Source organism: Calypte anna, chromosome 12, assembly GCF_003957555.1.
Source record: "Calypte anna isolate BGI_N300 chromosome 12, bCalAnn1_v1.p, whole genome shotgun sequence".
Classification (NCBI taxonomy): domain Eukaryota; kingdom Metazoa; phylum Chordata; class Aves; order Apodiformes; family Trochilidae; genus Calypte; species Calypte anna.
This window is the reverse complement of record NC_044258.1, coordinates 6751150-6765182: the sequence shown is the minus strand read 5'-3', so window position 1 is coordinate 6765182 and position 14033 is coordinate 6751150. Positions and strand designations below refer to the sequence as shown.

Sequence of the window (14033 nt, the reverse complement as noted above, 5' to 3'; positions counted from 1 at the left end):
GAAGCAAATTAGCAGAGGCTGGCGTGGCTGGTACCACCTGATACCCAGCTGTATGCCCAGCCTTTGGTGCAGCCCAGTGATCCCTGTAGAGCAGTCATTATATTTATCCTTTAAACTTTTCCCATCCTTTCCTGCTTCATAGGCAAAACTGGTCTCGTGACACTTGGCTGTTTGGGGATGGTTTGGCTGGCAGGGTCTGGAAGAACGATTGGCCCCTCATAGCAGGTAGTGGACAGCAACAAGCTTTCTCCTGTCAAAGTTTATTACTGCTGTGGCCTCTCCTTTTTTTTCTTTTCTTTCTCCCCCAGCTCTCCATGTAGTTGAGTTTCTGATTTTTGTGCTGCTTATTCAGTCTAACTGGTGGGCTGGAGCCTTTTCATGGCAGAAATCAGTGACTCCCAGTAGCACAAGTTCTTTTATATGTTTTTTTTTTTTTTAATATGCATTTTTCTATGTATACACATACATGTCTGTGTGTATATAGAGCTTCATAATGAACATTTTTCTGCCTAAAGTTATGTGAGCTGGTTTGAAGTCTTGTTGCAGCCTAGCTGCATGCCTGCACACACCTGGCATCAAATGTAGTGATGAGCAGGTAAATCAATGGAGTGCTGATGAGAGATGCATTCATAGTAGTGCTGATGGGTGAAGAGATGGAAGCAACTCTTCATTTCTTGCCTAGAAAACGTTTGAGTGGGAGAACTTCTAGAGACCATTTTTCAGTCCCATCAGAATTCTTTGCTGCTTTGTTGATTTGCAAACTTCAGTCGTGTGTGAGTAATAAGTGCATGGGATGGAGCTGCACCAGGCATTGAGCCATTGAGAACTTTTGAGTGCTGTGATCTTGGCTTTAGATTCAAATCTTGTCTGTTAGTGTAAATTGAGAAACTTAAGTCTGCAGTTGCTTAATCAATTGGCTACCTTGTTTAGTTAGTTAAACTTCTCTGAGCTGCTTCTGCTGCCAGTAATGCAGATAAACAATGTAAATATTGTTTGTTCTAGAAGGAAGATAACATTTTGAAAGAAAAGGAAAGAAGAATAAGTTCTCCAGTAGAGATCTATTTGTGCTTTTGAAACTTAATGTACTCTGAATGAAATATTCAAGCTTGCATAACTTAAACAGTTGAAACTTCAAAGGAAACATGTTCCTAACCTCATTGAGGAGGGAAAACCAGTTTGAGATACAAACAAAATTAAAATTACTAAATTAAAACTGTCTGGTTTAATGCATATTGGAACATCTTGCTTCTGCTGAACTTAGCTGCAGTACAGGCTCCTTGCCCTCTTACAACTTCCAAACATGGAAAGAAGCTTTTTTACTTGAGTGTTGGAGTGAAATAACTGGACTTCTCTCAGAGAGGCTTACTTAATTCTTAAATTTTGACTGTAGTGCTTCCATGTGACTCCAGTAAATCTTCATTTACCTGCATAGTAAATGCACATTTACTATGCTTGTGCACCACATGAGTGTGCCAAAGCTCTTGGCACATATAAAACTTGAACCTTGCAGGATTGCTTCAAGATTGTTATCAAAGTTTTACCTTTCCTGATGAAGCTTTAAAAACAAACAAAAACACACCCAAACCACCACTAACCCTCCCTATAGAAAACAACAAAAAAAACCCTTCACCTGGGTAAGGCATAGAAGTCTTCAGCAGCTTTTCTTTTTCCAGCTGGGAGACAAGAGCAAACCACTTCTGTTCTCCTTTGCCTATTTTTAATAGCATAGGCTGTCCCAACATAGAATGTTCTTTACTTTCCATGAAACAGAAATTCTTCTCCTATTGTTTGCATCTCAATAGCAGATTATGTCTGTTTATTTTTCTAGCAATCAGAAATGGGTTGTGGTGGTCATCTTAAGAAAACAAAACCTCAGGATTCTGGTAGGAACCATGAACAGCAGGAGGAGGAAACCAGTCTTGCAAATACCTTGGAGCATATTATGGGACAGCTGGATGTTCTGACTCAGGTATGGCTTACTCTTTAGTTTTATAATGAAGAAGGTATCTGAAAGAATTGAGAATATTTTGTGACAGTTTCATAAAATGTATGGTTTGTTAAAAACCTCATTTCTGTTTTTAACAATTTTTAGAGAAATCTGTCTCCCTCTCCTTGTCAGCTTGTCTCTTATCAGTTCCCTTGCACTGACTTCCAGTTTAGGCCCTACTCCTCCTCAGGCTCCCTTCTGCTGCAGCGTAGCTGAGTGCTGCTTGAGCCAGCTCTGGTACCCTGTGCTATTAGCCAAAGTTTATCTAAGGTAATGCCTGAAGGAGTGGTTGGCATTAGGACTGTTTTGGTGAATAATCTATTCCCTCCCCCATTATACTGCAGTCTATAGGTAAATTCTGTCCAGATCCCACTCTTTTCCCCCACCCAGCATTCACCTACACAGTTCAATTTGTGCTGTGTTCTCCTCCCATCAACAAGTCTGGGCCCTTCAATGTCTCATCTCCAAAACATGCCTCTCACCCATAGTTAGCAAGCAACTAATCCCTTGCTAAAGCCTTAACATGCAGTTCTTCCTGAGAGTCACTAAGCAGTGCTTAAACAGTACCCCCCACAAATGGTGAGCCATCACAGGATGTGTTTACTTAAGAAGAATTTGGGATAGAGCTGGTTTTTGTTTGACTAAGCAGCTGCTCATTGCTCCTGCTCAGAAATACCATTTCTGATCATTGCCTGGGGGCTGGATTTCATTGTGTGTTTTTGAGGTATGTGAGAAGCAAAGGGAAAGCATGGGATAATAGATGAGAAATTGTTTGTGAGTTGGAATGCTGTTTCTGGGAAAAAAGAAGCAGGCATTGAATTCTTGGAATTGAACATACTGATTGCTAGTCTAAGTTTGCTCTCTGATCTTGAGAAGAAGTACCTGTCAAAAAGTGCTAGGTGATGGGTTGGAGAGCCCATCAAGGGACTGAAGTAGGGTCGAGTTAGGAACTAAAAACCATTACAGGACAACAGAACATCTAAAATAGCATGGGGTTAAAATTGGAAGAAATACAAGAAAACACTTCTTCCAGTGGTCTCCAAAAAAAGTGATCACTGATAGGGGGAAAAATCCTGGCCCTCATCCCTGTGAGTAAAGTGCAACCCAGTGTATACAGAAAATATTTTATTACTGTTTTTACGTCTCCTTAGTAATGTTGGAATGTGATCTTTATCTTTCAAAACATAAATCAGATCCACGCGTCTGATGATGGATTTGTAATGGCTCCTTTTCAACTTCATAGGTGTTTAGAGGAGGCAAACATTGCAGTAAACAGTATGTGTGGGATTTAAACTAGATATAAGCAATGTGAACATCTCTTGAAGATATTGTGTAACTGTAGAAAATTCCAAATGTTGTGTTAAACCTAACAGAGAAATTGAGATCAGTGGGGGAGGAATAAATTAGCAGGTTATAGGGTAAAATTGGAAATAGGACTGAAATTGTAGTAAAACCAAAAAGCTGCCTTAATTAACTCTGCATTCAGCGCCATTTTACCTTTTTTGTGGCTTTTTTTCCATCCTTAAAGTACATTTTTTCCCATTGGTTCTAATCTCGGTGTGTTGTTATTTTGTATAAGCACTGTTTTCATGCATTTGTACAAGTAGATGAGCCCAACACATTGTTGAAATGGTTTCATAATTCTTCATTTTCATGCCAAGGTTTTGATATTTAGTGGTGAAACAAACCAACACCAAACAGACTTATGCAAATGAGCATGGAAAAAGTCCTCATCCCTAGAGTAAGGGAGGAGGCTCCTGAAAGAGGAAGGATGCAAGCAGATAGCAAGACAGAGCTGTGGAAGGTAACTCCAGAGTGCATCTGCTTACATAGCTAAATATTGGGTTTTCCAGTGCCAGTGGCTTGTAACAGAGAAGGGAAGGCAGAACCACTGTTCCCCCTCTTCTGTGCAATGGGATGTTGACTGGAAGGAGCCCAGGTGTGCTGGCTGCTAGCAGAGATCAGAGGGAAATGGACACAGCAGTGGGGGGTCTTGGGTCACTTGTCTGCCCTACCCATTTCCGCCAAAGCACAACTGGGTGCTGCTCCCTGCACACAGCAGATTCAAACCAATGTTGTGTTTTACATGGCAGCTTGGGGCTTGCAGACTTCATTCTGTGAAAGGAGGACACCACTACTTCAAAAAACAGAACAAAATGCTTTCATAAATAATGCATAACAGATGTCAGTATTTTTCCCTTCATGAAGAAGGGCTGAGGACATACTGGTAGTCTCCTGGTTCTCTGTTATAAATTCTGTCATCATTCCTGAGCAGTGCTTGTTCAAAGAAAACACTAATGGCATAGGCAGGGCCCTACAGGTGGAGGGAAAGAACAGATTCCCTGTGATATTTCCAGAAACCCTCTATTGACATAGCCATCCAGAGGTTTTCCAGGAGTTTATAAGTTGTTAGCTCTGTGGGAGACTGGATACCTTTCTACTGTGGTGCCTTGAGTTCCTGTGCTCTTTGTGCTCGTCACAGTTTCCAGTGCTGTTTTAACATGATGTAATGTACTGGGCAGGGGGACAGGGGCTTAAATATGTGAAAAACTGCTTTGGGAAATTATGCAAATGCAAACCTAATTTATTTTCCTAGTATTTTTTCCCTTAACTAGCACTGTGAAATATATCATGCTAAACTTTATATCATGTTAAATTGGGAAGGAGAGAAAATACTTTCCATTTCTGCTGAACAGGGTAGTAGTAAGACATCAGCTGAGGGCTGTGTCATCTCTTTCCAGTGCATAGCTTTGTTCTGAGCTGCACACTTGAAGCTGCATTGTCTGCTGCTCACCAATTATCAGTACCTTCCTACTTCTGACAGCAGATTTCCAGTTGAAGTAGGGTGTCTTGTGCTTGGAGACAGTGGGGTTGGTTTTATCCCATTAAGAGGGCTCTTCCTGCCAGACACCAACAGAAAACAGAAGTGCTGAGGTGTTGTACCCCATGCAGCAGGATCCACTTAAGCAGATTTGCTCCCTCAGTGAAGCACTGCAGAGAAAGATGGATCTCACTAGAGAAAGATGGATCAGAAGAAAACAGTGGCTCTTGTGTACCCCACCTAGCAGTAACCATTACAGTGAATAGATGTTTCCCCTTCAGACTTACAAAGCTTTGGTTTTTATACTGTTGCTGTGGATGGTTTTTATACTGTGCTATGATTTTATTCTTTAAGGTTTTGGCAACTTTATTTAAACTGCTCTTTGATTTGATGAAACCTTCCTCCCCTCCTCCTCACTGGAACTCATGTCAGGACATCTTTTGTTTTATTTGTAAGAGAGTGGTCTAATGTGACCTGTCAGGGTCTTCATATTTTTCTAAACATGGTTTGTATTTGGCCATACTTCAAGTGTGAATAAAGAAGTTAATGTTTGACTCTCTTTTTCAGAGAAGTAGCACATGCTTAATCATTCTGCTGACTTGAAGGATAGAGAAAAGTTGAGACCCTGACATAAACCAATTCTTTCCAGTAGCTGTGGATTACTTAAAGATATCCTCATGCAGGCAATTCAAATCTGGAAAAGGAATGAGGAAGATGAGTAATAAATGTGTGCTACAGAGGCTTTGCTCTTTGCTTTCCTTTGCAAGGATATTATCAGTGTCTCAGTGTTTAAAAATCCTGTTCTTTACTGGCATTTAAGAGATGTGAAAATGAAGAAAATGCAAAGTATTTATCAATTATTTTTCTTATTGAAGACTGGGTCTCAGTGCCTTTGTGGTGGAATGAAGTTTAAAGAGAAAACAAGGTAATTTTATCTCTCTGATAGCTTCCTGGAACAGAAAGGTGTGTTCTGGCTGAAACCAAAATGGAGCAGATGCTAAGAGTTTGCTCAGTTTGAATGCATTTTCTGCACTTACAGATGAACTGCACTTCTGGAAGATGATCATCTATCAGTAGATGTCTTGGCTGCCGTGGAAAACTTGCATTTGCAGTTATCATCTTCAAAGTGTTTGTATACTCTTCAATTCAAGCACCTTCAGCTACCACGTTCACTTTTTTAATTTGCAGCACTGGTAGGCAGTGGGCACTGAGGCAAAAGCTGCTGGTTTTATGTGGGAAGAAAGATGTCTGCTCCAAATGAAGAGTTCAGAATCAGGTTAGCATAAAAATTCATAAATAGCTGCGATAATCCACCCACAGGAAACAGCTTTATATATTTCCCCAAACTAATCTTGTATTAAAGCTGGGAGAAAACAACACAGTGAAATGGAGAAGACTTGCTAAATCCGTAAAATAATCCAAGCCTGAACTGAAGGACAATCTAGCTCATGTGAGATTAAAGGATTATTTAACTCCAGAAAAGATTGCATAGAGAGGGAGGAGAATTTTTTAAATGACATTCTTTAGCATTAAAAAACAGACTAGGACATGTGGGCTTCTTGGACATGTGGGTTGCTTTTAATTAAAACTGAAAATGTTTGTGTGCACAGTGCTTATAACAAAAATGGGTAAAATTGATTTTGTTACTACTTTTTTTGGAGGTGTGGTCTCCAGAGCTTGTATTGGTGAGGAATGAGTTGCTCCTCTTTTCTGAGAAGTATTGAATTTACTCTAAGCTACTGGTTTAGTAAAATGCTTTTATGACTTCATAGTTACAAAGCAAGAAGGATTTTTTTTTCCCTTTGGTCTGACAAAGTAGATGCTAGAATTTTCAAGTGGTTTTGTATCATTTTTCTACAAGCGGTGTGAGTGGTAGCTCATTGTCACTGTACTGAGTAGACTCATCCAGTATACCAACCCTGCTCCTATAATTGAGTTTAACTCTGATTCCAGCATCTGCAGAAAGTGGATTGTACAAGCAGGCTGAAGGAGAGATGGTAGCTGGTAATCAGGAGGAGGGCACAGCTGAACAATAGTAGCTTCAAATTTTGTAACTTTCCCTCTGCTGGTGCTTTGGGCTGTTAAATATAAAACAAGCCTTTAGTTCTCAAGTATTGTGACTACTGTTTGTCTGGCTTGTTGTCTGAAGACAACTGGTGGGACTGTGAGCTCTTGGACCCTGCACTAGAGAACAGACATAGGTATTGTCTACCCACACGACTTCATGAGCAAATCTGGAGCTCTGCTTAGGGATCCTGACAAGGCCAGGTTAGTGCTAGCATCTGCACTTCCTGCAGGAATCTCTGCATGTTCCTAATGCATGTGATGCAACAGAAAGGAACTACCTATTGTCCCTGTTTTGCAGTGAGGATGGGGAGTGTTTTCTTGGGGCTACTGGAGCAGATGGCATCTGCTGATGCTTTGTAATATGGACAGTATGACTTCAGCAGTATGAGAAGTCTAGGTTATTGGGTTCTTTACCTTTTTAATTAAATTTTTCCTAGGCAGTTTGCTAACTCAGTTTCTACTGATGTGCAGCATCTTGACTCTGACTGTGCTGGGCCTGAATGTTTTGCTTCATATCCCATGAGAAGCACATTTGGGACAAAGTTTGACACTGGATGAACATGTGAAAATGATGCTGAGGGGCTTGTAGGACTTCCTAACTTATGGCTGTACAGCAGCACTGCCCAGCGTGTTCCTGTCTGGCCACATTGGGGCTAAGTGTTCCGTAGTAAAAAATGCAGAAGTTTGTGGCCACAAACCCCAGGAAAATGCATGAAGAAAGACGGAGGGGCAAAATGAAAGCACTACCTGAGCATCTTGATTCTAAAATAATCAATACACTATCCATACATCAGCTTGGTGGGAAATACTCTATGCAAATGGCTTTGTGAGAATTCACCTTGAAGTCTGTGTTCAAAGGAAGTGACAAGGTGAGGAGCTAGAGAACTTATTTTAAATGTGCCTGAGGTGGCAGATCTTGTTTCAGTTTGAGCAGATGAGGAGCTATCATTTCTTTAGAAACCATTTTGCATTTAAAAAAAAAAGAAAAAAAGCCTTAATTGTGTATTTGATCTTTTAGATTAAGGCTTTGGCCACTAGAGTGAGGCTAGTCAGGGCATGCAAAGAGCCTTGCATGCTTGTGTGTGCTACATAAAGTGTTAATAACTGTGAAAGGAGGCTTTGGACCTTTTATACTTTGAGACAGGAGGATTACCTCGTCACTTAGCCTAAAGTGCCACCTTTTCTGAAAATGCTTCACAGGTACTTAATGTCAGTAGCTGTTTTGGGTCCTGTCTCCAAACCGTGTTAAGGTACAACTTGTGCATGAGGAGGGCAGGTGAGCAGGCACAGTGACAGCAGGGGTGGGCTTGGAGTCTCAGTGAATTCAGTTGATGAGGTTGAAGGGAGACTGAGAGCAAGACAGAGAAAAAAGTTGGAACAATAGCACAGGCTGCTTCTTGCCAGGCAGGTTCATGCTTGGATCTCAGAGGGACTTTTGCTGTACACATACTCCCATGGGCCTTTAAATCTGCCACCTGAAGTTTGGTATTTTAAACCAGTGTTGGTGGAAGGGATTAGAAGGGGTTAGTTGTTTGGGTTTTTTGGTAGAAGTAGGGCTACCCTGGTGCAAACCCTTCCTGTGGTTCTTTATTTCATTCATTAGTTTAGAGAAAGGGCTCCCAACTTAATTCACCTGGAAAATTGCTAATTTCTGTCTCTGTGTAGGACTGCATGCATGTTCAGGACAACATTTAGTGAGTGTTGGAGGTGCCATGTTAGTGATCTGCATACAACAGCTGGGGTCTCTGCTTGAGAGAGAGAAATCAGTTTAGCTGATGCATTTTGAAGGTTGGCAGCTGTACTACTCTCTTGCAAGACAAGGCAGAATTTACCTTCACAGTCTCCTCAGTGCTGTGCAGCAGTCTGACATCCAGGTGTCCTAGAGGTATTTAGGTACCCCTGAACCCTCTCATTAACACTTGCCAAGGAGACACCTTTGGATGCTAAGGGAGTGTTCCTGTGACACAGTTCACTTGCTGTACTTTGTGTTGAGGACTGAAATCTGCTCTAATATGAATGTTTTTTTGAAAACCACGTAGCCCCCAAGAAGCTATAGCTAGACTTCTGTTTCTTTGAAAACAAACCAATGCTTGCCTTGCTCTTTACAGAGAGTAGAAGTCTTAAGTCGTGCACATCTAGGTCGAATTTGACAAGACTCATTCTGCAAAGCCATGACCCACCTGTAGTCTTCATTGGACCTCCTGAAATGCATCCTTAAATCTCTTGTACTGGCATAGTGGAGTGGGGAAACTGAGCAACCTCTGCATTTGTTGTCTGTTCTTTTTCAGGTGCATATTTTGATAAGTTGAAAAGAAAGTGTTGTCTTTGTAAATTAACATATGAAATGGGAAAGAATATTCTGAACAAGTAGAAGTTAACTTTTTTCTTGGACTATTTGATATGTTCGTGCCCTGCATCATCTTTTTTAATGTATTTTTAGAAAAAGTGGTGGAGCAAACTTGACGAGTCATTAAGTTAAGCTTGGAAACTACTGCCTCCTGTGAGATCAATGGAGAGACAGGTTTTATGTTATGTCAGGAACAGCAGTGCAGGTGTAATGCTTTGCCTGCATGTAGCCACAAGCACCATTTCCTTTGCAGTTCGTGTGTGCTGTAGGCTCAGCCAAGCTGTTACTACCTGATCAGAAAAAAAGTTTGCATGGTTTGCAATGCGTGTTTTCCCCAAAACTCTCTGTCCCACAATTACAGAGCAGTGTTATGTCCCCTGTGCTATGTTGTGTGCTCCATCCAAAGCAGTGTGAGTGGCATATACTGCACAGTCCCTGTGCTTGCTTGCTTCCCTTAGTGAAGTCTGACATTATTCCACTGCCCCCTGCTCTTGCCTGCTTTACCCTCAGCTCCAGGTCAGTCGTAAATGGTTTGGGTTGGAAGGGGCCTTTCAATAAGCAGGAACATTTTCAACCAGATCATAGAATCATAGAATTGGCTGGGTTGGAAGGGACCTCAGAGATCATCGAGTCCAACCCTTGAACCACCGTTGCGGTTGCTAGACCATGGCACTGAGTGCCACATCCAGTCTCTTGTTAAATATCTCCAGGGATGGAGAATCCACTACTTCCCTGGGCAGCCCATTCCAATGCTTGATCACCCTCTCTGTAAAGAAATTCTTTCTAATATCTAACCTAAACTTCCCCTGGCACAACTTAAGACCGTGCCCTCTTGTCTTGTTGAAAGTTGTCTGGGAAAAGAGACCAACCCCCACCTGGCTACACCCTCCCTTCAGGGAGTTGTAGAGAACGATGAGGTCTCCCCTGAGCCACCTCTTCTTTAGGCTGAACAGCCCCAGCTCTCTCAGCCTCTCCTCATAGGGTGTGTGCTTGAGTCCCTTCACCAGCCTGCTTGCCCTCCTTTGGACCTGCTCCAGGACCTCAATATCCTTCCTAAACTGAGGGGCCCAGAACTGGACACAGTACTAGAGAAACTGAGGAGGCAACATCAAAACATGATGCTCAAAGCCCCATCTAACCTAACTTTGAATGTTTCCAGATGCTGGGGCATCTACCACCTCTCTGGGAAACCTGTTCCAGTGTTTCACCACCCTCATTGTAAAAAACTTCTTCCTTATAATTAGTATAAATCTACCCTCGTTTAGTTTAACCCCATTATCCCTTGTTCTGTCACCCCAGGCCCTGCTAAAAAGTTTGTTCTTGGTTAATCACTACCTTTAGTGAAGGAGCAGCCATCTGTCTAGATGGATCTTTCTGTCCTGGCAGGGCTTCCCACCACTGCTCCCGAGGGTTGCTAATGGCTTCTGCTTGCTTGCTCTGGACTCAGCTTTTCAGGTTTCCTCTGGCAGTTGTAGAACTGGTTTCTGTTGGCATTCAATTAGCACCTGGTTCCCCTTATCTACAGTCCTCAAAAGAGGGAGAACTGATTGCCCCTCCAGGGCCCCTGCAAAAGCCCCACCCTGAGGCTAGGGCTTCCTTGGGCTGTCTGGTGTTTAATCAGACAGGGAGATGTTCAGTGGTGACTAAGGAAAAGTTACCTCCTAATGCTCTCTGTGTTCCTGTAAGAAAATTAAAAACATGATCTTTCTTCTCATTTAAACCTATGCTGTTATTCTTCTGCCAATTTGAGCCAAGACTTTAACAAATGATCCAGCATGCCTGATGAGCCATCCCTGATGCCAAACGGAGACATGAACTGTGCTCCTGACACAGCCAAAGGGACACAACCTGGCTCCTGCCACAGAGAAAAGGTCTGGAATGGGCTCCAGGGAGCCCTCCCTACATCTGGCTGAGGGTGTTTTCCTCCTTGGCTTGGCTGTTTGTTGATTCCTTATCTTCTGAAAAGCAGTAGCAAAAACATGCAGGAGTTGAATGGGTACAGTTTAATTTGGCTACCAATAAGGACTTGCTTTATAAATAGCAACGTGGAAATATTGTAAAACTTTCAGCTGCTCATAAAGGAACTTTTGTTTTACGTGTAAGTTACAGTGGAGCAGTAATAGTAGCTGGGCAGAATTTGTGCTTTCCCTTACCTTCCTAGGCTGTCAGGTGCCCAGTATATTTCAAGCAACATATATTTGAGGCTAAATGGACTGTAGTCAACAGTTCCTACCTTGGGCTTCCTGGATTTAATTTCTGACTGCTACTTTTCCACTTTTAGTTTCCAAAAAATACTCACCACAAGTTTTCTGCTAATACTTACATGCCATTTCCATTCCAATAAACGTTTTCCTTACAGCTTGTTCACTAATTCAACACTTTTACTGGAATCTGCTTTGCTTAGGCTCTATGGTGCTGTGTGTAACAACACTTGTATTGGCAGGATTGTGGTGGCAGTAAATCATGGGATGAAGGAACCACAAATAATCTGGAACTTTGCTGCTAGTAGGGTGGTGTCACCAGGACATGAATTATCTTTCTTAAGGAAATTTGATGCAGTGTTTTACCCCCAACTTTTAATTGAGTCTTGAGTTACACTATTCTTTTTTTTTTCAAAATGGAAAAGCCAGGATCCCTGCTGATTTTTATTCTCTGTCTGGTTGCTTGCAGGATAAGATCTTTGCTATAAACCCCTGATAGACCTTGAGCCTGCTGTGTTCTGCCCTGAGAAGCTTTACTCCTGACCTCTGTAGGACAGCCACTAGGCAACAGCATGGCTGGATATCAAAAAGATGAAATCCTCTCCCCTTTGAATAGATGGAAGGGCTCCTGCTGGCTCTAGGACACATGGGATGGTACCTGCTGGTTCCACAACTTTTCTTCTGGTTCTCTGTGTACTGCAGTTCTTGTGCCTCAAAGAGATGGCAGTAGAAGAGGAAAAAAAAAAGCTTGTGCTGTAGCCCAGGGGAATGTTTAAAGCAACACAAAGTTTGTCCTGTCAGGTGGAGCTTTCTACAGTCACAGCAGTGCTGCATTAGGCAGCAGAGTTAGAGCTGCCTGTCACAGGTCAGCAGTACATGTGCAGTGGAAATAAGCTTTGAAATATGTTTCAAGAGGGAAAAAAGAGCACTTTATGGTAAATGCTATGATGCACAGCCCTTTCTGACTTTGTTGGTACTCACTCTTTCACGATGGCTTTGCCATAACGTTTGGTGTTGTTTTTACTACTTCTGTTTTGTCTTCCCCTCCCTGCAACAGTTCATCTCATTACCCAGATCGTTTTATGGGAGACTTTTCCTAGCCACTCAAGTGGCTTTAGCCAAGCCATTTCCTCTCTTTGTGCTTTCATTTCCCCAGCTATAAAATGGGGATAATGAGACCTGCTTTCTTTCGTCAGGCACTTGGAGATGTGCTTACGAAATGCACTATTAAAAGGCTTTCTATGTATAACTTCTGTACAAACAACGGTGTCCAAGTTTATTTGAATTACTTTATTGAAGTCCAAGGTTCTGAACATCCTTTGTTTTTAGCAGAGGATGTTATTTATGCAGTAAAAGTGCTCAAAATGTGAAACTATTGATTGTTGCTGATAAGTTTATGGATATTAAAGCATTAAATCATCACTGCCTATTATCAGCCGTTCCGGTGTCTTTGGAAGCTGAAAGCAGTTCTGCATAGCCAAGGCACTTGATTTCCTAAGGAGAGATCAATAAAAGGCTTTTCAGCAGAAGCTTTTATTGCCACGTGGTTAAAATGTTCTTCCTGTGCATCCTGTACATGACGACTACAGCTTGAGGAGAAAAATATAACAATCCTTTGTGGGATGGCTGGGTTACCCAAAAAAATTGAGACATTATGTTGAGGCAGATGTTGCCACTTCGGGTTTCAGTCTCTCTCCTTTTTGTGTTGCAGTACCTTATGGGAGAGTTTCCTTGCTTGTCATAGTGCTTGTCCAGCAATTTGTGTGTGTTTTAATTGCAGTGAAATAGCAGCATTGGGAAGGGAAGGAAGAGTCAGAAATAGAGAGCCAAAATCAAAGCTACAACTGGGAAAAACTGTTCAAACCCTGTGTTGGTCATTAGCAGAAGACTCTCTGGTGGTTCTCCAACAGAACCTGTCCATGAAAGGAAATGTAGAGCCCGATTTGAAAGCACAGAGTGCTGAAAGGAGAGTTTCATGCCTGCCAGCTTCTGTTGCTCCTCTCTGAAGTCATGTGTGGCTCTACCCTGCTAAAATGCTGATACTGAAGTTACAGCATCAAAATACTCCTGTAAACTTAGCATTTTATTGCCCTTGGAGAGGAAAGTATGAAGCTTGTCTTTGTGAGCAGCTCAGCAGCAGCTTTCGTTTTGTTTTGCAGACGGTTTCTATCCTGGAGCAGAGGCTGACACTCACTGAAGACAAGCTGAAGGAATGTCTTGAGAATCAGCAGAAAATCATTCAGAGCAAAACAAGCTGATTTTCTGAGAGAAGACAGGAGCTGAAGGCGTCAGGAGGTTTGAGATTGTTTGTGTTCCTAACAGACTGTGTGTGACTTGCTTTAACGATTTTTAGCGCAATCTATTTTTCAATTGGAATGTACAGTTATTGTATCTGTAAATAAGCTTTGTTACTTTACTAAAATAAAAGGAATATTTTATTCATAAGTGTGGATAATGGTTGTGATCCCCTGTGTTTTCCAGACATGTAGCAGCCCAGCATGTAGTGTGAGTACTAACTATGAAGATTTGCATCTCTCCTGTCTTTGGTGCTGCTGGGTTAGTCTTAAAATGTTTAGGCATCTTGAAAGTCACCAAGTATCTGTTGTAGGC

General features: G+C 41.9%; 1 protein-coding gene across 2 annotated transcripts in view; it reads left to right on the top strand.

Annotated features, from left to right (window-relative positions):
• POC1A (POC1 centriolar protein A) overlaps window positions 1-13850 on the top strand; it is a 61006-nt gene extending 47156 nt beyond the window's left edge. For both annotated transcript variants that reach the window (XM_030458707.1, XM_030458706.1), the window contains 2 exons: window positions 1829-1969; window positions 13583-13850. In XM_030458707.1, the coding sequence (XP_030314567.1) occupies window positions 1829-1969; window positions 13583-13681 (240 nt within the window). In that variant the 3' untranslated portion in view covers window positions 13682-13850. The remainder of the gene's footprint in view (window positions 1-1828; window positions 1970-13582) is intronic.
• Window positions 13851-14033: the final 183 nt, after the last annotated feature.